Here is a 27,325-nt window from a genome sequence, read left to right on the forward strand (position 1 = left end):
ACCCGGCGACTCCCCTGCAGCGGGAGGGAAACGCCGGGCACGCATGCGCGGGCGTGGGTCCAAGGTTTAGTTCCTGCGCGCAGCCTAGCGGACCCGAGCCGCCACCGCGTAATCTCGGGCTAGTCTAGCGGTGGGGGTGGGGACCGGGAGCCCCGCCCTAAGGAGAAAGGAAATGCACCCCGCCCGCCGCCCTGGTTTTTCTCGTAGCCTCCAGCATTTTGGACCAACTTCCCAGCCTGGGGAAGGCGCTTTACCTCTGGCCCCTCCCGCTCCCTTCCGGACTCGGAGGGCCCCGCCTCACCAGACCGCTCCCGAGCCGCTCCCGCCTGCCCCTCAGCGCAGCTGCACTTATATAGCCGGGCTCTGTTTGTGCTGCGTGTGTCATGTGTGAGTGTCCCGCGGACGGAGTTCCCCTTCCGCCCCCCGAGAGCAGGGCCTGCTTGTGGCAGGGAGACTTCCTCCCGGGAGTCCCAGACACACCGGGACAGAGGGACAGCAAACGGAAACCACAGTGTGAGAGAGAGCCTGGCTTTGTGCATAAAGCGTGCGCAGCTGATAACAAGTAACGAAGAATTGTCCTAAGTTAGACGGAAATAGCGTAAAGGAAACGCAGGAAAGCAGCCGAACACTGAGAAAGCGGAATGACCATCCCGGGCTCAGAACAGTGCGGGCGTGGAACGTGGCACGCCAGATCTGGTCTCGGGGTTTGTGTGTGTGTGTGTGTGTGTGTGTGTGTGTGTGTGTGTGTTCAATTGGGGAGGAGGATGACGGGAAATGAAAGGACTTCCAGAAAACCTAAAGGAACAAAAGGGAGCGGACTGCATAAGGAGCAGCAAGCCTGGCAGGGGTTACAAGGCTAGGCGATATGACAGCGGTCAGGGTGCCTCACTACATCCGGTAGAGAGTGAGAAACTACATTTCCCAGCATGCTGTGGGTCTCTGGCTGACGTCATCCTTGCGGTGTTGGAAGGCTAAATCAGGGTGGAGATTTGGAAAAGGCTACTCAAGCTGGAGGGATCCGACCCGGGTGATAGTGGAACCCCAGATTTGGCCAGTCCGTAAAGGAGCGGAAGGTAGGAGATGCGAGGTGAGGCTGGAAACCTGGCAAAGGTTGGTGTGGTGGCCGAGGGGGTGGAGAAGTGACAATTACAGCCAGAGACGGTGGGTCGGAGGGCGTGCTTGTAGGTATCTAGCTGTCAGCCCTGTTTTGGGGGGCGGAGGCTGAGGTTGGGCTGGCCTTGGATCTCTGCTCCCGAAGTCCCCCCCTGGGGCTGTAACATGGGGCGGGGAGGGCGGAGAGATGATAGATTGAGCTCTTCCAGCGCAGGGACTGTCTTTTGCCTTTCTTTGAATTCTCCCTGCTTGGCACGGTGCCCGGCACATTTTGAGTACTTAAGTATTTACTGACTGATACATCTGCTACCTCTCTTCTCCCTTTTTTCCCCTTCTAGATGTCCGCCATGGAGGCCGTCCTGGACCCAGGTGACAAAGACCTACTGGATTTCCTGAAGGAGGAAGGGGGAGACCTGTGGGGGATATCTGGGGAAGGGCAAGAGGCCCGGCAGGATGATGGGATGCTGCCTCCTGAAGTGAGTAGGGACTGAGGCAGGCCTAGTCTTGGTTGGGGTTGGGGTATGATGTAAATTGAGGGAGAATTGGGACTGATAACTGGGGTGAGAGGAGCAAGACTTGGTTCTGAACTAAGTGGCTGGTACAGGTGCTGAATGAATGGGAGGCAGAAGAGTTCCTGATGTCCCTGCTGAGCCCTCCCACCTCACAGTCCCTCCCGAGTCCTTCCAGCTACAGCTTCATCCACACTGATCACACCTACTCCCTGAGCTGGAATGTACAGGCTTCTTCCCAAGACGTCTACATTGATCTAGGTAAGTCTGGCCAGGAGACAAAGGGGTACAGTAGAAAAGGGGAATTAAGTATAAGAGTGGGTATTCACGGGATAGGCAGGAAGAGGGTTCTGAGGGAGGGACATGGAAAAGGGAATGAAACTAGGAGCCCAGGGTTCTTGATTCAGATTATCTTCTTCCTGCAGATGATAGTCTTGAGCATGTGGCTGAAGAATCAAGGGTCTCTTTTCAGATGGAAGAAATGACCTTTAAGGTATCTGGAGGAGGGGCAAACATTAATGGTTAAGGGGAGATGATCATTCTCATAATTGCAGGATACCTCATCATCTGCACATTTCTCTCTTCTCAAGTTACAACTATACTCTTCCTACCTTCCCTCCTATTCTCTCCCACATGTCCTTTTCCTGTTTTCTCTAGCACGAACTTCCTCAGTTGATATTGACAGATGAAGAGAAAAGGCTGCTAACAAAAGAGGGATTGACCCTTCCTGAAACTCTCCCCCTTACTAAGGTGAGATTCCTTCATGGCCAAGGAGGCATGGTATGCTTAATGTCATTTAATGAAAGTGGACATAAAAAGCATGCCTTTCAAATTTACAGGTAACCTGGAATAATGACTAATATTCTATATGTCACCAAATCACATTTTAAAATACCTTAAGTAGAAACAGTGCACAAATATGGGAAAGAGGGGTGATATTTCCTAACAATTGGTGTGAAAAAGACTCAGTGGCTTTAGCAGGTTGCAAATTCAACATTAGTACTGTGATATAGTTTCCAAAAAAAGAAAAGAAATTCTGAACAGCATTAATGTTACCCCAAAAGATAGTAAGCTGCCTGACATATAATAAACTTTATAAATGCTTGTTGATGAGCAGGCCTATTCTAGATTGCTCTCAAATCAAATCTGAAAGTAATAATCAGTATGAATAAATAAGTGCTGGAGATACAAATAGAAAACAGCCCCTGCTCTCAAGGAGTTCACCTTTTTTAATGGTGGAGGACAACACATATGGAAGGATTTAGCTGTTAGTCAGATGGAAAAATCTTATGCTTAGTATGAGTCATTATGGGTTCATTAATAATGTCATGTCAGAGTAGACTCATTTCCTTTGATGGATAGATCAGAGTAATGATATGGACACATTGTACTTAGATTTTAGCAAAGCATTTAATCTTTTAGACAAGGTAGGAAGATAAGACTGGTATTGATTGTACAGGTAAATGAAACTGGAAAAGAACAAGAAGTCAACAGATATATTTAGCAGGGTGCTAAGATGCTCTGTCATTTGCTTAGTTCAATATTTCGAAGAGCAGATGACATTGATAAAATTTTCAGCTGATTAAAGGAGTGATTATTATTACTGGCTAATATTAGGAGGAATTGTTTCTAGATCAATAACTGAAATCGTTAGAAAAATAGGCCCAATTTAAGATGAAATTTAATAGAAAAAAATATATTACAGTTGGGTTAAAAAAGTCAACCTCATGTATGTAGGACGGGAGAAACATAAAATAGTAACTTATGTGAAAAGGGACTGGGTGTTTTTAGCATCAAAAGTACTAAGGGAAAAACAAAACAAAACAAAAAAACCTAGTGATCCAAGTTGCATTATTAATCCCAATGCCTTCTTGTCCAGATCAGGGCACATTTGGAAGACATTAACTTCAGATGTAAGAGCCATAGTTTAGGAAGGATATTGAAAAACTGGTGTGTATATAGATGGGTAATAACTTGTTTTTACACATTTGGATAATCATGAGGTAGAAGGATTCTTTTTTGTTCTTGATCTCAGAAAACAGGTTTAAATCAACAGATAACACTTATCAGGAAGCAGATTTTGATTTGATAAGTTTTCTAATGGTATATTGTCCAAAAGTGGGACCTTGAGTAATTATGTCCCATCCCTAGAAGTTTTCAGACAGGTTGATCCAATTTTTATGGGTGTGGTAGAGAAAACGTGTGCTTGACTAGAGGATGTAAGCCCTTCTTATTCTAGGCTTTATGGAATATACACAAAAATACAGGCATAGTTTCCATACCATGTCACATAAGAACAATTGAAGGGATGTTTAGTGTGGAAATGAAAAAAGTTTGATCTCATATGTAACAATTATTCTATGTTGCCCCAAACTTGGAACTGAAACCAATGGGTAGAAATTAAAAGAGAGGTACTTTTTTACATTGTTAGATTCTTGACTCAATGACAATTGACAGCCTTGAGGTAGGTTTTTTTTGTTTTTTTTTTAAACACCAAAGTGTTAAGAGCAGAGGCTTAGAGATAATCTATTAGCAACATTTATAAGAGATTCCTACATTGGTTGGTAATATCTAAATTACTTTCCAAATCCAAAATTCTATTACTGATGGCTTGCTTTCTTCTTTGTTCATTTTTGAACTAAGGCAGAGGAGAAAATCTTGAAACGAGTTCGGAGGAAGATTCGGAATAAACAATCAGCTCAAGAAAGTAGAAGGAAGAAGAAAGTGTATGTGGGAGGGCTGGAAAACAGGTACGCCAGGGGTTGGGGAAAGGAGGGAAGAGACTGCTGTAAGATACTGGATGGGTAGAGCGTCAGGATACAAATTGAGAGCATATCATATTGAAAGGGGAAAAGACTGGGAACATGCAGTTCCCATGATTGTTCTAGGATCATAGCTTGCACAGCCCAGAACCTGGAGTTACAGAAGAAAGTCCAGCTCTTGGAGAAGCAGAATTTGTAAGTAACCACAGAACAATTGGTGCCTCTGTTGTCTTATCTTCTTATACCACTATTTCAATGTCATCTTCATATCCCTCACCCCAATTTCATTTTTCTTGGGTGGTGTGTGTATGTGTGTAAATGTTTTATATGTCCTTTCTTCAGGTCCCTTTTGGATCAGCTAAAGAAGTTCCAGGCTTTGGTAGCTGAAATGACAACTAAATCTACCAGCAATAGCACTTGCATTGTGGTAAGGAATAAACTTACTTCCCCATCTTTCAATATCAACCCTAAGAATGGGTGGAATGGGATAGGGGACAACATTAAGAAATTCTAATCTCCCAATCTTCCCCGAATCCCCAGGTCCTGCTCTTCTCCTTCTGCCTCCTCCTCTTTCCTGCCATGTATCCCTCTGAGATTCGGAGCCATCAGCCAGCAACTGTCAGTAAGTGGGGTCAAGGAAGGTTTTGGGGGCTTTGGCTACATGATCCAGGTGGTTTGGATTAAAGGTTCCTTGACTGGCCCTTGTACTTATTACACTTTGTGGATGTTTTCCCGAAGTGCTGTCCCGTCAGATCCGGTCTCTTCCCAGTGATAATCTCTCTCTTCTTCTGGAATATCCTGCTTGGCTGACAGAGGAGAAATCAGAGGTCACCTTCAATCCATCAGCAGATGCAATAACCTCTCTAGCCCCAAACAATTCTTCCTCTGATTCTTTTGCTGGAACAAGTGATGAACAGATTCTAATGCCACCAGACCCAGCCCACTCCACTCTTTTGCGTTCAGAGGCCACCAAGAAGCAGGGCTGGACCCCTACTACACCCACTATCATTCTTCGAGGACGGCATTCCAATGAGATGTGATTATAGAGGCAGGAATTAAGATGTTGGGCAGACCGAGGTGCTGTAGGAAATGCCCAGAATATCAGGGAAATACTGAACAGGCAAAAGTTGAATGGTTTAGTATATACATATACTATCTCCTCATACCTTGTATTATCTCCTTATACTTTTGTGGGCTCCACGTTGTAGATAGCAATAAAAATGATATTATCTGAGGCTGGCCCTCCCAGACCTGAGAATTCATATTATACTCTTTACTGGGTTTTTTGGGTCTTTTATTTGTATAGCTATGCCCACTTCCCCACCTAGTTTTGGGTGAGGGGTCTGGCTCAGGGCATAGAGGTGGGGAAGGGAGTAGCTGAACCTTTGTTAGCATTCCATGCAGCAAAGAATTGGGGAGTGGAGGAAGGGGAAATAAATAAGTGATTGTGGTGCTTGTGTCTCCCACCCCCAAGGCTCTGCTGGGGGAAGTGGGTGGTGGTAGGTGATTGTCCTGATGGCTCAGGGTTGCAGATGGGGAGGGGGAAGGTGCACATCAATGTCTCCAGCTTCCTTCACTAAATTGTATCTAGAAGTCCCTTCTGTCCCAAGTCTGCTCCAGCTTTCGACTTGGTATCAAGTCCATCAGCTGGTACAGATTTCTGTCCAGTTGTCACTCCCATGCTCTCTCTGCTTGTGTGTCCAGTCAGTCCCATGCCTTGCCCAGAGGCTCCACCATGCTGCTGCAATGCCAGCTGCATTGCCCAGATGCTGAGTGGTCGCATATATGCAAGGGAACGGAACACTCGGCGCTGGCAATATGCCTCAGGTGTCTGGAATGCCATGCCCAGTCGTTCCCACACTGTGCGGTAGCAGCCCTCAGCTGTAAGGAAACCCTCTTGAACCAGGCCCTATTGGAAGAAATAAAGTTTAAGTAAGAATTAAGAAAAGGAATGAAAGCCCCTGCTTTCCTGAAGATAACCAGGGATAGAAGAAAAGAGAGAAATTGATTGATTACCTCTTGGATCATGGTAGCAGCCAGCCCGTAGACCACACCTACCCAGACCTCATCAGACTGGACACTGGATGTGTCAGGGACACCATCTGGATGCATACCATTCACAGCTCCCATGGCTCCGCCTGCAAAGCCCTGGACATTCACTTCAAAGATTGTCTGGAGAGCTCGAATTACATGGGCAGAAGGGAATACCTGCCCAGAGAGAGATGGGGTTACTTTCTCCAACCAGCAAAGAAGGACATAAGAGTTCCTTCTTTGTCCCAGCACTCTGACCCAAACCTTAGATCACTTTCATATCTTCCTCTTACCTCAGTATCCCCCTTTCCTAGTCCACATGCTTTCAGGAACCACTGACCAGCACATTGGTCCGACATGATAATGCGGGATTGTGGCTGGGAGCTGCTGTCGTAGTTATAGTAACGGCCTATTTGGGTAGGAAAGGAAGACATGGTTAGGTTTCTGATTTTTGTTTTCTACCTCCTTACCCTAGTACACCCACATTCATTTCAAAATTAATCTCCCCCAGCACATGCTACCTCCTCCCCCGAAGCCTTCCTCACCATTCCAGAGAAGCCTCTCGTAAGCCTCCCGACCTCGGCTCAGGATGGATAAGAACTTCTCCTGGACATCTTGAGCTCCACACACAGCAGCCATTTGGACCATCACAGCCACAGCTGCCAGCCACAGACCCCCACAGTAGGCACTGGCCAGAAATATGGGGTCAGGATGATACCATCTCTACCCCATCATCATGTACTCGGGATATAGGGTCATGTATCAGAATGACATCCCTCTCTAGTACTTCTGAGAATGTAGGGCTGGAGGCCAGATTGATATCCCACCCAGGTTATTGAAAATCTGCATTTGTAGGTATACCTGGGTCCCGTGGTAATCCATCCATCGTATGTCTGGTCTGCATAACCTCCATTCTCAATTAAGCCATCTTGGTCCTTGTCAAACTTCATCTCAGATTCCATTACAGCCTATAGTGCAGTACTCCAGAGCATCAACATATAAAGATCTGGGTTCACAAAAGGCCCCACATTTTCTCCTCCAACCCTCAATGACAAGATCCATGTATCTGCATTATGTGCCTGCACTTCTTCTAGTGCATGAGCTATGCTCAACCCTATGATATGGCACATGGGACCTTACCTGGCACACAGGCCACATGTCCCTCAGGAAGCTCTCATTGCCCGTCAGGTAAAAGTCCCGATAAATCTGTAGTACAAACTTCAGGTTCAGGTCCTTCCAATCAGCTGTGTCATGAATTAGGTAAGCATTGATACGAAGCCATGGCTCATCATCTGGTGTTAGGAATTGAGACACAGGTGATTAATCAACTAAACAGCATTTATGAAATGCCTACTATGTACAGGGCACTGAAGATTCAAAGACAAAAATGTAAGAGTATGCTCTTACAGGGCTTTTATTCTACTTTAAGAGACAGGTACACATATAAAAACTTAGAGAAATATGAGATTATTTAGGAAAAGGGGACATGAGCAGTTTAGGGGCAGGGGACAGGTGGAATCCAAAAAGGCTTCAGCAGAAGGTGGTACTGAATCTTGGAGTAAAAATGAGGAGTGAAGAATGCATCTTTACTTCTGACAGGGAGATGACAAGTGCTTAGAGATGGGAGAGAGAACGTTGTGTAGGAGGAACCATAACAACCTTAGTTTGGCTAGAAGGTAGATGGTGACATAATAAGGATAGGATTGGGCTAGGTGTTGAAGGCTTTAAAAATCAAACAGGAGTTTATATTTAATCTTGGAATTAATAGGGAGTCAATGAAATTTGCTAAAGAGGGGAATAATGAGGTCAGACCTGTGTTTGAGGAAAAATCACTTTGACAGCTGAAAAGAAAATGGACCAAAGTGGGGAAAGACTTGAGGCAGGGAGATCTACCTGAAGACGATTGCAATAGTCCAGGTGAAAAGTACTAAGGGCCCAAAATAAGATGGCAGCTGTGTAAATATTAAGAAGAGGCTGAATAAGAGTGATGGAGGTGGCACTAGCAAAATTTGGAGTGAGGACAACATCAAGGTTGAGCATTTTGGAGGACTGGAAGAATTATTATATTCTGGATAGAAATCAGGAAATTTGGAAATGAAGTGGATTTTAACTACAAGATGCTGAATTCTCCTTTGGATATGCTAATTTTGAGCTGAAAATCAGTTTGATGTGCCCAACAAGTAATTGATGATACAGGATTGGAGCTCAGGAGACAGATGAAGGCTAGACCAAGATATGGGATTCTTTTGCATGGGGATAATAATTAAACCTATGGAATTTATAAGGAGCTGCTAAGAATCAAGTGAGAGTAAAAAGAAATTGAGGCGGGGAGGGTTTCCATAGTAGGGCTGGGAATCCAAATACCTGGGTCCCCCACATCATGGGGAATCACATTCTTCTTCTTCACAGGAGCTATCACGCCACTCATCAGATATTTTCGCCGTGTCAGGTCTTCACTCAGAGTTGCTACAGCTAAAGGGAAAACCGACTTCAATGATAGTGAAAGATCTTAAGAGATATGTGAAGGGACATTATGGACATCTGAAGTGTGGGACCAGACCTTAAGATGGGGTAGAAGGGAATTGGGGGGTGGTGAGTTTATCAAGCAATAGTTTTAAGGGGGAGTGTTATTTTTTAAGGGTGAGTCAAAAAAAAAGGAATCCTTTTTGTTTAAAGGGGAACTCTTACCCATGTCGTACTGGAGGCTGAGCTCGAGTTTGGGCCACAACATGATGAGGGCAAAGGAGGCATAGAAGTGGACATCATATGTGTTGTACATGTGGTACTCCTGTCCTGGGAGGAAGAGTCTCTGAATGTCCCTGGGTGAGCACACTTCCAAACCCTCCCAATAGTGCTCTGAACCTTTAGCTCCTACCAAACACTGTTCCTTTATTCTATTTATCTCCCTCCCCAATGCTCCCCCCACTTGTGTATTCTCCCATACCCTCAAGGTAGGCAAAGCGTCCATATTCCTGGAGGGTAGGCCGAAGCTGGTTCAGCATTCCACTGGACTCTTCTGTTATTGTTTCTTCTGTAACCTCCAGCCAGACAGTACCCCCATCAGCCAGGAAGTATAATTCATTGAAAAGTGCAGACTTATACCAGGCAGGAAGGGTTCTAGGGGGCAGAGGTGTGGGACAAATATTTATCTAATTTCCACTGAATATATCAAATTTTTTTTCCTAAAAGTATATATATATATATATATATATATATATATATATATATATATATGTTTAGAATAGTGAAAAGTTTACCCTTAAAGGCTAGAGAAATGGGTATTCTAGTTATACCTATGGGAAATGGATAGAGTTGTCTGAATAAAGAGATAGGATCCTAGAGATTAGCACAGAACAAACATCCCACTAGCCAAGTTTCAATGAAGACTAGCTTAATTAGCTAAATAACATGCTACAGCTGACCAATGAAGACAGAAGACTATATGAGCATCAAGACATGATATATAGTTAACGCAGTTAATTGGTAGCCCAGATAATAGAAAGGAGAGATTTCTTGATGTTCAGATCTTTGCATCTCAGATTTTAGAAGTACCTTCATTCTCTAGAAGCTAGGCAATCAGGGAGAGCTTGTGCTCCTCCCCACCTCCTACTTGCTGTGAGATGTAACTCTACAGCAACATAGCCTTGGAACTGGAAGAGAAGAAACCAAAGGGCTCAGGACAGGACAATAGGCAGCTAAGATCCAGTATGGGGCTTCTTAATCTTTTCAGTATTTAAGGCAATTGTCTAGCCTTTGGATTGAATATTCTGGAAAGTGGTTGGTCTGAGGGATCCCAGGTTGAGGGACAAGAAAACCAAAAGCTGTTTGGTCTGTGAGCAGAACCAAACCATCCAGAGGAAACTGCAGGCTGAGTCTACTTAGGTGGGGAATGGATCTAGGGCTAGAAAGACTGGCCATCTCCCCTACCTGTCCTCTAGCACAGGGCTCTGCCATGCTATAATTCTCTCCTCCCAGGATCTGTACTGGGTGAGTGCATAATGACAGAGGGCTGGAGCTGCATTTCCTTCTTTGCCAAAGAACCGAGTGTATCTCCTGAAAAAAGCAATAAAAATTGATGATAAAGATTTTTCAGCCACATGGAGCAACTTGGTCCAGTCTCCCTGCATTTTGTGCAAAGCTCCCAGTCCCATCACCACAAACTGATATACTGCCCTCCCCTCCTCCACTTCCTGTATCTACCCCCCCCCCCCCATTTCCTTCCTTTACCTGTAGTGGGCTTGGCCCTTAGCTCCAAAGAGAACTTTAGGCATATCCCAGGACAATGCAAATTCCAGCTGGCATCTGCCTCTTCGAGGTAAATGGGCCCCTGCACAAACAGCTCCACCTATGCCCTGTCTCTTTTGGGTTGGGGGGCTGGGACCTAGGGATGACATAAGAGTGATCAGCATAGGAAAACCTCTAGCCTCAGGGAACTGGTCTATCAAAAGGAACCTTTAAGTGGAGAAACTGAGGGCACTGTAGGAGGATATGGAAATAAAGTAGGTTCTTGGGCCCTCTCCCACTAGACCTTCCCAATCCCCATTAATATACTTTGCTACTCTCAACCATATCCCTCATCAGGATGGGAAGCAATGATTATTAAATTCTTTACCAATCAGACTATCAAAGCTGGGGCCAAGTTTAATCATTTTCTAATCCAGATAGATCCTCTCATCCCTCTCACTCTCCCTTTCCTCCATCTTACCAAGTGGGGAGTCCAATTGTCCATCCAGAAGCAAATCCTGCCACACCTTCTGTCCAGTGCCATCAGGGTCAAAGGCTGTGATATGAGTCACTGTGGTATTTGCCTATCAAGATGGTACTCTTAGTAAAAGTGGCTAACACCAAGTAAATTGCCCCCTTGCAGATCACACTACAGCTTCCTGCTACCCACTCCCAGCTCTGAGTCTTGCCACTTGGAAGAGAGAGAATTTAGGGGTTATAGTGAAGATCTGTGGGACCATGATGAGGATAGTGTCCTGAGGCTGTGCTATTCCAGCACAAATGCACATACCCCCCCTCCATCTGGCCAGGCCCAATTCTTGGAAGATGTTCACATTCCATCCAACCATCCTTAGTCATCTCCTTGACAATTTTCTATCACTTGCTCTGGGAAGAGGAATCAAATCAGTATTACCATTGCTTCTGGAAGGATTCTATCGATAGATTCTTCTGTGGTCCTATTTACCATCTCTGTAATTTCTCTGGTCACCACTCCCTTCTATGTACTAACTATCCCTACTAAAAGGTAAATCCCTGGAAAGCAACAACTGTCATGTTTTATTTTTTAGCTCTAACATTTAGCATAGTGCTTGGCACATATGTAACGAGTGCTTAATAAATACTTGTCACTTATCCATTCCTTCTAAGTCCACATCTTGTCTACTTGATACTCACCGTGCGTCGGGCAGCCAAGGCCATGGTGTATGGGTTTGGAGGGTTTGGATGATGTAACAACACTCCCTGAACAGTTTCCCCATCACGCTCTAAGCAAAAGGGTTCATTCCATAGCCCTCCTGAACTATCATGTCCACCTCCTAGGCCATTCCTCATGGAGAACATGATGGATACTTCCAAATCCTCATCACCAGTGTTCTCTACATCCCACACGAATACCCCCACAGGTAGGCTGCTGTCCTGGGTGGGAGAATAGAGAGGACAATGAGAAAGTAGATTCAGGCTGTTCATCCCAACATCTATTCTCCCATCTTCTAAATCTTTTTCTTTCATCAAAGACACTATCTTGGAGGAATAAAAGAGTGATTCATGCCTAGAGCTACACTGACATGAAAAGGGAGTATTTATAAAAGAACAAATATGTACAATCAAGCTATGTACAGAAGTGAGTGTTTATCACTGGTCCAGGGTCAGGGAGAAATCTTACCTGATAGTCATGAGGGAGGATGGGTGTGATCTGGAGACAGGTCAATGTGACTTGCTGCCCAGGTAGCTGGTAGACAGTCCAAGCTCTGGGGTAGAGAGCATGATAAAATGCAAAGAATCCACATAGGCCCCAATTCCAACTCCGCAGGACATTGGGACGCTCTAGGGACAGTACTTGCTGGTACACAGTCTGTCCTTCCCGCCGCAGGCATACAGTGAACTAAAAAAAAGGAAGATGGAGTTTAGTTAACCCTTCAGTACCTCAAATCACTTAAATCTAACTTACTTTAATAATATGGAAATAGAAGCTCAAGGAGTTCAAGTGATTGCCTATGATCATATAACTATTAAGTATTATGCTGAATTTTATACACAAATTCTCTGACTTTGAACCAGCCCAAGTGATTTTTCTACCAGATCAAGCCTTCATCTTACTTTCCATATCCTATGTCTTTTGAAAGCTCTTTCTCACACACACACACACACACACACACACACACACACACACACACACACACACACACACATATGTATGTATTTTTTTAAATTCCCAACGCTACTACAGTAGGACAAAGCTATCATTACCTCTTTCTTGGAATTTTTCAAACCACCACCAAATGAATCTTCTTAAAAGTCCTGTTTTTGTCATCGATTTACTCAAGAGCCTTCAGTGGCTTCCTAGTGAATGTGGGTCAAATCAGTACACCTTAACCTTGGCTTTCACAACCAAATACTAAGCTACTTTTCAAGTCTTGTATTCAATTCCTTTCTTACACAAACTATCTGCTACAGCCATGATAGTCTCCTTGCCCTCAAGCATACTAGATGCTCTTTCCTAACTCTGTACTTTTGCCCTAAACTGGAATGTTCTATCTTCCACTTATCTGAACCCTGCTCATTTTCAGAATAACTCAAGAATTGGAAGGGCTATAGGTTGGGTTACATGTCCTTAGAAGACAAATCTGAGATTCTATGATTTTATGAGAAGTGGTCATCTAGTTTCCATTGGAAGACCTAAGGCCATAGATTTAAAGAGATGTAAAAGACCTTAGAAATAATCTGGTCCAGCTCATTTTAGAGAAAGCTAAAGCTCAGAGGTGATGTCTCCTGCCTAAGTTCACAGCTGGGTTTTAAACTCAGGTCTTTTGATTCCAAAATCAATGTTCTCTTCAGAGGCAGAGAATTCACTGTCTCCAGAGGAAGCCTACTTTACTTTTTGGTCAGGTCTAATTGTTACAAAGATTTTCTTTAGAATTGAGCTGAAATCATTCTCTGTAGCTTCTTTTCTCTTCATAATTCTACCCTGTGAGGTTACACAAAACAATCCTACAAGTTAACAAGTGTGATATGGCATAATGTTACTGGATACTTCCCCGCCTGGATCAAACTCTCCTAAGAATGCTCATGCTTGTCAACAAGATAGGGAGTTTGGAATGTGGACTGGTTTAGTTTAAGATGTCTATAGGACATCCAATTCAAGATGTCCAACAGGCAACTGGAGGTTTAAAACTGTGTATTAGCAGAGGGTAGGGATGGATAAGTAGATAAGAGAATCATCAGCACAGAGATGGTGATCAAATATATGGCAGCTCATGAGATCACCAAGTGAAATAATATAGAAGAAGAAAAGGACAGAACCTTGGGGGACAACCACAGTTGGTGGGGATGATCTGGATGAAGACCCAGCAAAGAAGAATAAGAAAGAGCAGTCTGATAGGCAGTAGAGAGAATCATGTTCTAAAAACCTAGCTAAAAGAGTATGATCGACAGTGTCAAAGGATCTAGGGATCAAGAAGGACAAGATTTTAAAAAAAAAGCCATTAAACTTGGCAGTTAAAAGACTGTTCATAACTTTGGAGAAAACAGTATCAGTTGAATTAAGGCTCAGAAACTACACTACAGAGAGGTAAAGAAATAGAGATATCTATTGTAGATGGTCTTTTCAAGGAATTGAGCCACAAAGTTGGAAAACATAGGATGATAGCTAGCAAAAGGGATGAATGATTGAAATAAGTTCTTTGGTGATAAAGGGAAGGACATGGTGCAGGGAACAGTCAGTAGACAGGAACAGAGTGAAGATGAATAAGAGAGTGAGGATGATAGAAGGGACAATCTGGGGAAGGATATAAGATGAAATGGGATCACCCATGTGCAGATAGAGGGGTTTGCCTTGGGAAGGAGAAGGGCTACCTCTTAATGTGAGATGGGCAAAAGAAGACAGAGTAGTAAAAGGCATGAGGGCATAAAAGTGCTATGAGATGAAAAGGGGAAAAGAGGGAGTTTTTGGCAAATGGTCTCAATTTTTTCACTAAAATATGAGACAAAATGTGAGAGGGTTGAGGAGAGGGAGCCAAAGGAGGCTTGAAGAAGGATGAAAAATATGGAAGTGTGCTGTAGTGAGTGGGAAGGTATAAAATGAATGCCTTATAGCAGTAAGGACCCAATTGTGATTATACAATAAAAATTTAGAGTGGACCCTACTGCATAGTTTCATGATTTTCTCACTTTTGTTAACCTGAATATACAAGAAGAAAAATAATAGATGATGCAAGTGATTGAAGACTGAGGCTTAGCAAGGCACTACTTACTGGTCATATAAAGGGGCAAGGAACTCAAGAAGAGAGAAAACTGTAAAGTTGAACTGGTTCATCAAGATGGGGAAGAGAGGGGTATGCAACCTGGTACAGGGGAGATGGTCTGGGAAAGAAACGAGGGAGTCAAGGGATTAGAAATCATAAGGAAGATGAAGGAAGGTGGAGATGAAAGATAGAGGGAGAAGTGGAGTGACAAAACAGACTGGGATCAGATGAGGGCATTTCATTGTATATGAGTATGGCAAGGATGCATTTGTAGCTGAAGGAAGAATCAAGAGCATGATGATTTTTGTGTGTGGTTGAATTGAAGTAGGAGGGAGGAATAGGTAATGTAAAATAAGCAAATTGAGGAACTGTGAAGATAGCATATGAGAAGAAGTACCAATATGTATGCTGAGGTTCCCTAGCACAGAGATAGGAGTTGAGGGAGAGAATAAAAACAGTAAACTACTGAAAAAAAAAAAAAAACCAAACAAACCAGTAAGCCTATATCAGTAGCAACAGCTTACAGAATTTTAAGTGGGTGGCAGATATAGATTAAGTAAGCCTTAAAAAAAGGGAAATTACAAGTTACAGTGGAGAGAGAGAACCTGGAAGTGGCACTGGGGAGCCAAGAGTATTTCAGTGCTTCCATCTTGACCAGTGAATTGGGGTAATGAATGAAAGTACAGCCAGTGCTAGAAAAGGAGGCCAGGGAGGCTGTGTCATCAGGAGGAAAGCAGGTTTCAGTAAGACTCAACCAGAAGATGGAAGGACTAAGAAAAGATCTAATATAAAATCAAGTTTGTTGCCTATGGAGCAGGCATTCCAGAGGGCACAGTGAAAGAGGTGGGTTGCTTTGAATGGGATATGGAGGGGGAGATTTGAGAGGGAAAAAACGGGAATATGGAATTGGCAGTGGATGACCAGAGAAGGAATCTGAATGATGATAGCTTGAAGGTCAGAATCACTAGGAAAGAATATTAATCATTGAAAGATCTTAGATACATTTTCATTATTCATAGGATTTTAGGCATTTCAGGGAAGGGGACAAGTACTGGGGCTAGAAGAATGTTGTTATTCTCCTCCCCCCAAATTAGGAGATCCAGCTGGAAAATGGATGGAATTACCTTTTTCCTCTTTCCTGTAAGGGAGATGCCTGGTGCTCAATGGAATGATGTTTCTCTACTTTGAGGAGGCAGAAGACCTGACTTCATGGAATATTATCTCTTTTTCTGTAGGGTTGTTGGAAACTAGGTGGAAAACCTGGGATGAAGAAATACTTTTCTTCCCTTACCACCTTCTTCAAGTTCATATAGGCTTGCCTGTTTTCTCAGTGGTGGGGTGTATACTTCCCAGAGTAGGAAAGAGATCTTTTGCTTCTTAGCTTCAGATAGTCTATTGACTTTATCTTCACTCTTCTTCCTCTATCCCTCTGCTGAAATGTTATTTAACCAGTGATTCTCAGGGAGAAAGAAGGTATAGTTCAGGAGGAAGAACATAGGTTTTCAATTCAGAGAACCTGGGTTTGAGTTTGGGCTCTGCCATTTACCAGTTGGGTTTCTGTGACCCAGTTTCCCTGCTTCCATATCTATAAGGCAGGGAAACTACAACTACTTACCTCTCAAAGTTGTTGTAGGGATCAAATGAGATAATTTATACAAAGAACACTGTACACCCGGAAAAATTACTTTTTATTCTCTTGCTCTCTACAAGGTCTTCCTTGTAAGAGCAAGCTCATGTTGGTTTTTTTGTTTCATTATAAGGCATGCTATTCTCTACTATTTATTTCTGGCACTTAAGTTATAGTCTCAAAAGGAAGAAAGGGAAGGGAATTAACATTTATTAAATACCTTCTAAGTGCTATGCAGTGTGTTAAACACTTTAAAGATACTATCTCATTTGATTGTCACAACCAATCTGAGAAGCAGATGCTATTATTATCTTCATTTTTACAATTGAAGAAACTGAGATGGACAAAGATTAAGTGACCTGTCTAGAGTTATGAAGCATTTGTGTCTGATGTTAAGATTTGAACTTAGATTTTCCTGATCTGGCTGCCTCAAAAACTGTTTTCCATCTGTATTTAAGTTCTGTCTCTCCCAAAAGACTATAAGCTCTTTTATGGCAAAAGTTATAAATAAATTAACCTTCTTTGGCTGAAGTTATTTCTCTTATTATTATATGTGTTAAGCAATTTTAATGTTGTAAAACTATTGATAGGAATCTGCAAGGTCACCACCCTGAGGGAACCTGAGTAATGTCATTAAAGAGAACCTGTGGAAGATAGAGATGAAAAGCTGACAGTCAATAGTCTTCTTTATTCTTCAAATGAACTGGGAAATTAATGTATCCCTCAGACCAGAAACATGAAAAAATCAATAGGGAAGTTAAATACTGAAAAGGGTAGAGATAGGGAGTTTCATGTGATGTACAGAGGTTCCAAAGCAAAATGGTCTCTGTTATTCAACTGCTATTGTACTAAAAGGTACAAAACTTAGAACAATAGATTAAGAACTTGAGCTTAACTACAGGGTAGAATCAACCTACAGAACTGGTTAAATATGCTTCAGGACAGAGAAAAATAGGTTAGGGGTAAAGATTAAAGCTAAAGATCATTCAATCCATTTTTTTTATGAGGACTAGAAACCAGTGATTAGCAAAAAGGACAAAAGAGGCAAGATTAGTGGAGAATGGCCTGAAATTCAAGGGGGAAACTTTGGGGGCCAAATGAAGAAATACTTTGGTTATCTAAGGGCCAGGACAGAAAGCCAATTCCAAGGCAAATGAAAAAAGGTAGGGATTCATACCTGAAAATACTGAAACCAGGTTCTAGGAAGGACTGAAATCCCATGTAGCTCAAGCTAAAAGCTCGAGTAATTCTGTCTAGCACCCATTCTCTGGCATCTACTCCAAAGAGCTGATGTAAGAAAAAGGGGCAGAATTTATCTTGTAAAATCTGTGCCATTCAAGCCAATCTTGATCTAGACATTAAATATGGAATCAGAAATCTGAACTCTATGAGCTTGTTTGCTTTCATCCTTTATTTTTATTTTCCTTGAGTTTCCTAGTTGTAGTTCTTAAAAATCCTAACTTTGTACAGAACCAAAGGAAAAAGAATTTGTTCACGTTAGGAAGATGATGTTATTGTTGTAATGGTCTCGGAAGTAAGGTGGCCAAAATTTCAAAACAACAATAGCTTGACAGACCTTGGGAAAGGTCTTTTTTAGAGTTCAAGTAGATTCTTACTGTCTAAACCCAGAGGCTTCTTTTCTAAGCTTCCAAATATACTTCAAAGATTTCTCATTTCAAACTCCTTCTGTTAACAAGGATCACAACCAAAATACAAGGGTAAAAACCAGGACAGATGAGAATGCTGATCTTTTCCTATTTGGACTGTTTCTCCTCAGGGACTAAGTCATAGTTCCTTGTTTGCTCTTTCTAGTCTGGGGCTCACAAGGAGTCCCAGGTAGGTACTTGCTTTATCCTCCCCACTTTCCTTACCTGGTCAGCCATTACTGTTCGGTGCTGGTATATCCCAGGGTTGAGCTGCCAGCGACAGAACTGGCCTCTCCAGCCACGAGTGATGGTACCACCTCCAATACCACCTAGTGGACAACCTAGAGACAGAGCCAGGGGTCAGAGACTAATGCTAGAAAGGCAGAAAGAGGTGGAGAGGGGGCAAGAAAAATAATGATAGTAAGGTGACAAGCTATAGATGAGAGAATAATATAGTCACATCTTGTTTGTTGGACTTGTTTGTTTTTGGTTTGTTTTTTAGAAGATGAGGAAGTGACCTCTTTTCTTCTTTCCAATTTCCTTCTTGAGGAGATTGGGACTTTTTCTTTGAAAATAAAATGTATGAGGTCTTTGCCTTTTCTCCCTTGAGAAGTGCTCACCATAGATTTGTCTCAGGGGAAGGCAGTTTAACATGTCTATGAATGGAGTCTTCTTCTCCACCTGTGTCTTCTGGTACCACCATTTTAGATACCTAAGGGCAGAAATGACACTGATAGGTAAGAGAGGTAGAAGAAGCTCCAGTTCAAGTTCCCTATCTCCAAATGTCTTTTATATATCCCAGTAGCATCTCAAACTTCACAATGTCCAAACCAAACTCATCCCCTTCCCTTCTAAGTCAATTTCCCAACCTTTTTTATTTCTATTTAACAACAAATGGATTCTTTCAGTCAACCAATTTAACTCTAGGGACATCTTTGATTGAAGGGATTTGAAGAGGGGAACCGCTTCTCTACTCTTTAAAAGATTTACTCTGTAAGTGATCTTGTCACATCTTCCCCATGACATGTCCTTCATGTCATCCTTTTCTTTTCTTTTCTTTTTATCACTTATTTTATTTTCCCCCCCAGATACATGACAAGAAAAATTTGGGTTTTTTTAAATAAGATTTTGTGCTCCCTGTCCTCTTTCAAAGAAGACAGGCAGTTTGATCTACTTTATACATGTTCTATCATGTAAAATATGTTTCCATATTAATTATAGTTGTAAAAGAAGAAATGTATCACAAGGGAGAAAAAACCATGAGAAAGAATAAGGGGGAAAAATATGCTTTGATCTGCATACAGAGTCCATCAGTTCTTTATCTGGTTATGGACAGCATTTTACTTCATGAGTCTTTTGTACTTGTCTTGGATCACTGTGTTGCTGAGAAAAGCGGAGTCAATCAGTTTATTATTATACAATGCTGTTGATACTTCGTACAAAGTTTTCCTGATTCTGCTCATTTTACTTTGCATCGGTTCGTCCTTCCAGGTTTTTGTGAATCTGGCTGATCATCATTTCTTATTGAACAACAGTATTCCCTTACATTCATATATACTTAGTCATTCCTCAATTGATGGGTATTCCCTCAGCTTCCAGTATTTTGCCATCATGAAAGGGCTGCTAGAAATGTTTTTGCACATGTAGAACCTTTTCCCTTTTTAAAGATATTTCTGGAATACAGACCTGGTACAGGTATTGCGGGGTCAAAGATTATGCATGGTTGGTTGTCCTTTGGGGATAGTTCCCCATTGCTCTCCAGAATGGCAGGATCAGTTCACAACTATATCAACAATGCATCAGTGTCTCAATTTTCCCACAACCTCCCCAACATTTATCACTTTTCTTTTTTGTCATAGGCCAATCTGACAGATGTGAGCTGGTGTCTTAAGAGTTATGTTAACATCCCTTTCTTTGCACTGCCACCAATTTAGTCCAGTTTTTCATCATTTATAAATTTAGAGCTCACAAAGACCTTAGGTTATTTCAGTCTAATCTTCTCATTTTACAAATGAAGAAAATGAGGCCAAAACAGAGTAAGTGATTTGCCTAAAATCACACAATAAGTGCAAAGCCAAAATTTGAATTCAGATCCTCTTATTCCAAAACCAATATTCTACTACACTACAGCAAATTTGTCCCTTTTATGACAAACTATATACTGCTTCAGGATTAATCTTAAAACATCAATTTCTTCATCCCACTTCTTGAACAAAAACACCTTCAATGGCTACCCAGCACTTATAGCAGGCCAAAATATAAACTCTTTAGTTGATACTCAGTGTTCTGCAATTTGGTCCCATTCTATCTTTCTAGGATTCTCTCTTGTTACTTAGTTATTTGAGACAGCTGAGGAACTGAGAGGATATATGAAGGTGGCATTTATAGAAACAAGGAAGTTAAGAGAAAACCCGGTTTATCAGGCAAGGTAATTATGGAAATAATGACTGTGTGGACTCACACCTCAAATTCAACAACAAAGTTGCTTTTGGATTCAAAAGCCCTAGGTTACAGTCTTGACTATGGAACTTCTCATCTGTGGAACCGTGAGTAAATATACTGAGTTTCAGTTTCCTCATCTGTAAAATATTGTAATGATAGTTACACTATAGAGTAATTAGTGTTATATAAACATTTCACTCCAGTCAGCCTGGAGTTCTCATTGCCTATACATAATGCTTATATCCACCATTCACATTTTCTCTTATGATGCTCTTTCTGAAATGATTTATCATCTTCTCCACTTAATTCAAATCTGTATTTCAAAGCTGACAAATGACTTTTTATCATGTGGGCATCCAATAGAACAAATATTGAGTAAATGTATACAGTATAGAGAAGATGCTAGGAGAACTTCAGATTATATAGTTTCTCCAAGTAATAAAATAAAGTCTAATACTGAGATACAGATATGCATATATCTGTATCTATATCTGATGTATATAGACTCTTTTCTCCCAAAGAAAGGAATTACAAAATAAAATGTTTCTGTGAAGTCTAAGGGAAAAATCATTATCTTTTAGATCAGCAAAGGTTTCTTGGAAGACTGGCATCTGAGTTGATCTTTGAAAGATAAGTAGGAATGATATGACAATCTATACATATGAAAGGTTATTACGACAATACTATGAAGAATATATTGGAGGAAGCAGGAAATGTAGGGGAGTAGACCTATTAGAAGGCTACTTCAATAATCCAGGCTCTTATGAGGATCAGTACTAGGGTGATAGCTATAGAGACAGAGAAGGGAAGGCAAATGTAAGAGATACTGAAGAAGTTGTATCATGAGGACTGATAAGACATGAGGGCTGAGGGCAAGGAAGAGTCAAAAATAACCTCAAGGTTATGAACAGGGAATATCATAGATGAATGGAGATACCATAGATTGGAGTAGTGAAGAAGGAGGAATAGCTTTAAAGAAGATAATGAATTTGATTTCTAAATGTAGGTTTTGTAAGAATTAGTAAAGACCTTAAAGAATATCTAACACAACTTCCTTGTTGCACAAGTAAAGAAAATGAGGCGTTGGAGAGTAAATTGACATGTTCAGAATAACACAGTGAGCCAGTGGAAGTATTAGGATTTGAGAAGACTTCTGACTCCAAATCCAAGATTCTTTTCAATAGGCAAACTGATTCTTGAGAGGTTCTGAACATTCAGGGGAAGATGTCTTGTGGAGAGATGGAGATGCTGGTCTGGAGCTCAAAAGGAAGTTCAAGAAGGGAGGTACCAATGTGGGAGTCTTCTGCATAAAGGCAGTGAATAAAGCTCTGACAAGAAATGGAACTGCCAAGATGGGAAGTGGAGAAGTAGGCTGGGAAAGATTGCTTTCTGGCCTTTACATCCCCAGTATTTAGCCATTTAACACAGTGCCTGGCACATGGTAGGTTCAAAAAATACTCACTGAGTGAAAGGGAATCAAGGTCAAATTTCTTGGGAAGCATCAAAAGATTTGGAATTAGTGGAGAAGAGAACCAAGAGAGTGTGGTCTCTTCAAAGTTGGAGGATAAAGGAAAAGCTAGTCAATGTCAAAAATTATAGAGAAGTCAAGAAAAATGAAGACCAAAAAACTGAAACTGGATTTGGTGATTGGGGATCCTTAATGATCTTTGAGACAGACGTTTTCAGGAGAGTGTTAGTAGATGGAAAACTGGTTACAAAGGACTGAGAAATCCAGGGGGAAGAAAAAAAAATAGAGGCAAAAAACAACTTTTGCCAGTAAAGTTTAGTAGTGAAGGGGAAGAGAGTAATGGATATTTGGTCTCTCAAATAAGACAGTAAGCTGCTTAAGAAAGGAATTATGCTTTAAATCTTTCTATTTCCTCAAAAATCAAGAAAAACACTTTGCAAGTATTAGGTACACAATGTTTGTGATTAAAGGATAACTCAAATTTCATCTAGTTTATTAAGTCTTTCCTAATCTAGCCTATCACTACTTCTGTGTCTTCTGAAATTTTTAATACCATTAATTTTAGTAATCTGCTACTGTACTGAAACAATATGAGCAATAATGATATAGATTTCATTGTCTTACACCAACTAAATTTAAATTCTTGAGAGGACAGAGTAATCTTAAACTACTTTGGTATTACTTAAAAGGTCTTTCACAGGGCATGGCATAACATAAGTACTAAATAAAAATAGGCTGAAAAAAAATTAACAAATGAATAATGGCATGAGAAACAGAAGAGAGATGCTGGGGCAAACATGAGGTGAAAGTGGAACTCCAGGGAAAGGTGAGAAAAAGAAAAATAGAACTAAACTAGAAAGAAAGACACAAGAAATTTGGGTATAGCATTTGGCAAGGAGTTGGGAGAAGATGTGATGAAAGATGAGGCAGGAGAATATGGTTTAAAGGTAAGATAAGAAACAAGTTTCAACCCAGCTGTGGCAATGCTGATAACAAATTTATGTTATACAACCTCAACTGCTACCTCACTGATGCTAAGTAAATTTTTTATACTTCCATTTTTAATTCACTCTCCCACTCTCTACATCAGTACTTCTAAACCTTTTCATCCCTCTTCAAATCTCCCATGGTTCAGCACTCCCCATTTTTTCAGCTGAGAACCTTGGTTGTCTCATATTTTACTGAAAAAATTAAGTTCATTTGTTGGAAATCCCTGTTCTCTCCTTCTCATCTTAGATAGTTTTGGCTACTATCTCTGTCTTCACCTATTTCACATGAAGAGATGACCCCTCTCTCCTTTGAAAGGCAAACTCCTTTACCTGCTCAACTCACCCCATTCCATTCTGTCTCCTCCAGCAGAGAGCCCCTCTTTTGTTCCCATTCTCTCACTTAATCTTTAATCTCTCATCTACTGACTGCTTCCCTGCCTACAAATATGTCCACGTCTCTCTCTCACTGTGAAAAAACTCTTACTTGAACCATTCATCCCTGTTGCTAACTATTATTCTATATTTCTTCTAACATCTATGGCTCAACTCCTTGAGGCCATCTACAATAAATGCCTCCTCTTCTTAACTCTCTAATTTGGCTCCTAATCTCATCATCCAACTGAAACTGAACTCTCCAAAGTTACCAGTGATTTCCTAATTGCCAAATCCATGGCCTTTTCTCAATCATCCTTCTCGATCTCTATACAGCATTGGGCTCTGTCCATAACCCTCTGCTCTATTTTCACTGCATTATCATTTCTTGTTTCTTCTCCTACCTATCCGATTGTTCTTTGCTGGCTCTTCATCCAGGTCATGAACACCAACCCCCTCTTTCCTATGCCCTTTTCTTTTTCCTCTATATAATTTCATTTGGCGCGCTCATCATGTTCCATAGATTCAATTATCATCTCTATGCTGATGATTCTCAAATCAACTCCTTCCACTCTAACCTCTCTGTTCATCTCCAGCCTAAAATCTCCAACTGCTTTTTAAATATCTTAAACTGGATGTTCTATAGATAATTCTTATCCTTCCCTGTCTGCACTCCTTTACCCAACCTGTGGCCAAGGCCTGTGGGTTTCATGCTTGTAACGTTTCTGTAATATGTCTTCTCTTCCCCCCTGATATTTTCACTATTCTGGTACAGGCCCTCCTCTCCACATGTAGACTAATATAATAGTCTTCTGATTGGCTGCCCTGCCTCAAATGTCTTCGACTCCACTGTCTGCTCAGTCGTTAAAATGAGTTACCTAAAGTGCAGGTTTGACCATGTCATTCCCCTGCCCCTGTCGATACATTCAAGTGACTATCCCTCCCAGGATTAAATGTTGAATCTTCCGTTCAGTATTCAAAGCCTTTCATAACTCTTAGCTTTCATAACGCAGCTCTCCCCACATTTTTAGTCTTCTTTTAACTTCCTCTTTTTCCAATTATTCTTTGGTCCTATGCCTTTGGCCTCCTTGCTGTTCTTCCGGGAATTTTCACTGGCTCTATCCATTGCCTGGAATGCCTTCTGGTTTCTTTCAAGTCTCAGATGTCATTCCATATTCTACTGGAATCCAATCCCGCTTGATTTTAATGCTTTTCACCTGTTGTTTCATATTTATCCCTTCACATAGCTTGTCTGTACATAGTATTTTCTTGCATGTTGTCTCCCTCACCAGATTGTAAACTCCTGAAGAACAAGGACTAGCTCTTTTCTTTGTGTCCCTAGTCTTTAGTACAGCTGACTGACTTGCTGACAGTGACCCAGTAAGAACACTTCCTCTTTCCTCACACTCCCTCCTCTCTGATAACTTCCCTTCTTGAGTCCTTTTCTCACCTCTCATTTTAAGAGCAGCCTCGTCATTCTCTGGCTTGTTTGGCCTTCTTTGTGATTTCAATCATGCCACGGTAGTGTCATCCTTTGGGCTTCCCTCTCTGCCCTACCCTACATTTTTTTTCCTGAGGTACCCCAACTGCTAATCTCATTCCAGTTCCCTGTGTCACAGCTTGCACCCTGCCCTGGTATGGGGAAACTGAGGCCCAGGTCTAGATCCAGGATGACTCAGCCTGTGCTCAAGCTCCCCTGAATTCAAAGGTTCAGGATGACTAAGCCATACACATGTTATCATTCCTCCTACATTTCCCCAAGACCTCCAAAATGGACTGTCGGGCTCAAGCCATTGGGGAAAAACCAGATTAGGCTGGTGCCCACAGAAAGTATGGCGCTGCCATCTCTAAGGTGCAGCTGTGGTTAAGCAAGGGGAACTCTGCCGTCTTTTCTACTTATACACGGTGGTGTGACTGCTCCTTACTCCCTACCTGAAGGGGAGTGGGGGCAGAGGATGGCAGGGCCTTCTGGGGAGTAGCAACCTTTGCTTGTAGTTCCTTCCTATCACTCTTTCACAAACCTTAGATATATTCAGTTCTGTGTTTCTTTTCCTAGCCTCCAGTTTTGTTTCCTGACCCTACTCAGGGACGTGCTCCTCCGCCATCCCTCTCGCACTTTCTTACTCTGAGGCTCCGTCCTCTCACCTTACTCACCTTACACTGTAAAGCAGTCTTTCTTTTGGCTTTCACTGTTGTGCTGGGGGGGACTGAGGGGGTAGGAGAAAGGCACAAGGAGAGGACCTGAGAGGAACCTTGGACAGGCTCTAGTATAAGCGGAAAGCTGCGGTCTGGCATCTGTGCTACCTGTCTTTTTTCTAGGAGGTGTCTCAACATTGTTATTATTGAGAAAAGCGTTCGTTATACCACACATTGTCCACTGAGGCGGCTGGACTAGCACTTCTAAGTTTCCTTCCACTTTAAATCTTGAAGCTTTCAGCGCAGACTGCCTCCCTCCTGACTGTCCCCCCAATGCAGAAGGCGTCGGGGGGCGCTTCTATGGGAGGCTGGGGGGAATCTAGCTCTCGGTACCTGGGTGGCTGCCTCACAGCAGCCAGGGAGCTGGCCTCTATTTTTCCTTCCCTTGCCCCGGGTGACTAGCCATCTCGGGAAACAACAGTAACCTAGAGCGAAAGCACGAGAATTCAGGAAAGGGCGCGGGAGGGGGGGGGGTCCAGGACCCGGCGCGGAGCGGCAGGATCTAGGCATCTTGGTTAGGAGGCTGCAGGGGCCCTGGGCTTCCTAAAGGTTGCGTGGCCACCATTCCTTCCGCTCCCCCCAGCTCGGACGGTGGGTGCTGGGAAGGAGGATGGCGTCGGGACCCGAGGGCCTCCCCGCATTAGCTAGGGCTTTGAGTTAAAGGCCCCGGGAGCACTCACCTGAAACCCATGCCCAGGTGCTTCAGCGTGTTGCTCAGGGAGACGTTGTTGGCGTTGAAGGGCTTTCTCTTCTCGGGAAACTCGTGGGCCAGGCAGATGCGCCAGCCAAACGGAGGCACCTGGTGGCCCACGGCCGTGCCCTCGTAGGCGGCCATCAGCTGCCCGGGGTCCTCGGGGACTCCATCGTTTGGGTCAGTCGCCCCGCGGCTGCCCTCCGGGCTCTCGCAGTCTGCGATGTTTCCAGAGCCCGAGTCTCCGGTGCTCCCGTAGCACGGGTCCCTCACGTTTTGGGAGCCACACTTCTCCGTCCCGGGGCCCCCCGGCTCATGCTTTGCGTCCTTGATCCCTCTAACTTCGGGGGTGCCGGCCCCCAGGTCCTCCTCCATGTCCTTGCTCCTGCGGTCTCGAGCTCTGAGCCCAACGTTAGCCGACTCGGGCACCGCCTGGTCAAGCTGCTGGCTCAGAGGTGAGCCGGCCTCGCCTCCCGCTCCGCCGCCCTCGGGCTCCCTCGGGTTTCCGGGCGGAGATGGGCTGAGCCAGGGCCGCAGCGGCGATCACTTCCTTGAATCCTGGGTGGGGACGATCGGACCTAGACCTAGAGGTCATGGGTCCGAGGATGAACTCCACAGGACAGTGGCAGGCGAGGAGCGGGGAGCCCCTTTATCGGGCCTCTAAGGTCCCTCCCCGCCCTGCGGGAGGACCGGACAGAGGCGCCAGGTCCCAGCCCCTAGGCGGCCTCCTTCCGGTCCCGGGGGACTAGCAGTCCCGGATCCATTCCCCCCCCCCCTCCCCTCCCCTCCCACCGACTCTTTAGACCGGAATCAGACAGAAGTCCCGCCTCCCGGGCTGGCGTTGCCACGCGCGTCACGTTACGTTACGCAGCCGAACCGGGGAGACGAGGAAGTGGAGGCACCGGCTGGCCCGGAAATTCGGAGGTTTGGAGGGGTCCCCGAGGATCTCCGTGGGCGGGTCCTTGGGCCAGCGGCGCTGAAGCCGGGAAGCTGTAAAGAGGGGGGCTTTGGGGAGGG

The 27,325-nt window shown here is 43.2% G+C and overlaps 3 protein-coding genes across 10 annotated transcripts in view; 2 read left to right on the plus strand and 1 right to left on the minus strand.

Annotated features, from left to right (window-relative positions):
- The first annotated feature begins 233 nt into the window (after positions 1 to 233).
- On the plus strand, positions 234 to 5,660 carry CREB3 (cAMP responsive element binding protein 3). 4 transcript variants are annotated; one of them, XM_074280343.1, is made up of 10 exons: positions 234 to 1,087; positions 1,452 to 1,589; positions 1,718 to 1,883; positions 2,048 to 2,115; positions 2,280 to 2,372; positions 4,266 to 4,372; positions 4,511 to 4,579; positions 4,727 to 4,811; positions 4,925 to 5,006; positions 5,123 to 5,660. In XM_074280343.1, exons 2-10 carry the CDS (start codon positions 1,452 to 1,454, stop codon positions 5,422 to 5,424), a joined length of 1,110 nt encoding a protein of 369 aa, XP_074136444.1. In that variant the 5' UTR covers positions 234 to 1,087; the 3' UTR covers positions 5,425 to 5,660. The 4 variants fall into 4 exon arrangements, with proteins under 4 accessions (XP_074136444.1, XP_074136443.1, XP_074136442.1 ...); XM_074280342.1 differs by having other exon boundaries at positions 353 to 1,073; XM_074280341.1 differs by having other exon boundaries at positions 377 to 704.
- A 1-nt stretch (position 5,661) lies between these two features.
- On the minus strand, positions 5,662 to 27,120 carry GBA2 (glucosylceramidase beta 2). The gene is made up of 17 exons (XM_074280335.1): positions 26,298 to 27,120; positions 18,771 to 18,862; positions 18,376 to 18,491; positions 12,300 to 12,518; positions 11,813 to 12,052; positions 11,121 to 11,223; positions 10,643 to 10,796; positions 10,343 to 10,468; positions 9,360 to 9,532; positions 9,104 to 9,208; positions 8,780 to 8,887; positions 7,556 to 7,707; positions 7,277 to 7,383; positions 6,961 to 7,103; positions 6,709 to 6,824; positions 6,401 to 6,592; positions 5,662 to 6,293 (listed from the first exon to the last, which is right to left on the minus strand). Exons 1-17 carry the CDS (start codon positions 26,681 to 26,683, stop codon positions 5,961 to 5,963), a joined length of 2,865 nt encoding a protein of 954 aa, XP_074136436.1. The 5' UTR covers positions 26,684 to 27,120; the 3' UTR covers positions 5,662 to 5,960.
- The window catches only part of RGP1 (RGP1 homolog, RAB6A GEF complex partner 1), a 35,245-nt gene continuing 35,017 nt past the window's right edge, over positions 27,098 to 27,325 (plus strand). For 2 of the 5 annotated variants that reach the window (XM_074280336.1, XM_074280340.1), the window contains exon 1: positions 27,098 to 27,232. The gene's annotated coding sequence lies outside the window, so the exon portion shown is untranslated. Of the gene's footprint in view, positions 27,301 to 27,325 lie in introns of all 5 variants that reach the window. The other 3 variants (XR_012484516.1, XM_074280339.1, XM_074280338.1) reach the window with 2 other exon arrangements.

The sequence above is a fragment of the Sminthopsis crassicaudata genome, chromosome 1 (assembly GCF_048593235.1).
Source record: "Sminthopsis crassicaudata isolate SCR6 chromosome 1, ASM4859323v1, whole genome shotgun sequence".
In the NCBI taxonomy this organism is placed as follows: domain Eukaryota; kingdom Metazoa; phylum Chordata; class Mammalia; order Dasyuromorphia; family Dasyuridae; genus Sminthopsis; species Sminthopsis crassicaudata.

Coding starts and splice junctions, on each gene's coding strand:
- GBA2 (XM_074280335.1), bottom strand. CDS start 26,683: ATGGAGGAGGACCTGGGGGCCGGCACCCCCGAAGTTAGAGGGATCAAG. Junction 11,224..11,812: donor CCTTGGCTGCCCGACGCACG/GTGAGTATCAAG, acceptor CCATCTTGATAG/GCAAATACCACAGTGACTCA. Junction 6,294..6,400: donor CTGCTACCATGATCCAAGAG/GTAATCAATCAA, acceptor TTCTTCCAATAG/GGCCTGGTTCAAGAGGGTTT.
- CREB3 (XM_074280341.1), top strand. CDS start 642: ATGACCATCCCGGGCTCAGAACAGTGCGGGCGTGGAACGTGGCACGCC. Junction 1,884..2,047: donor AGACGTCTACATTGATCTAG/GTAAGTCTGGCC, acceptor TTCTTCCTGCAG/ATGATAGTCTTGAGCATGTG. Junction 4,812..4,924: donor GCAATAGCACTTGCATTGTG/GTAAGGAATAAA, acceptor CCGAATCCCCAG/GTCCTGCTCTTCTCCTTCTG.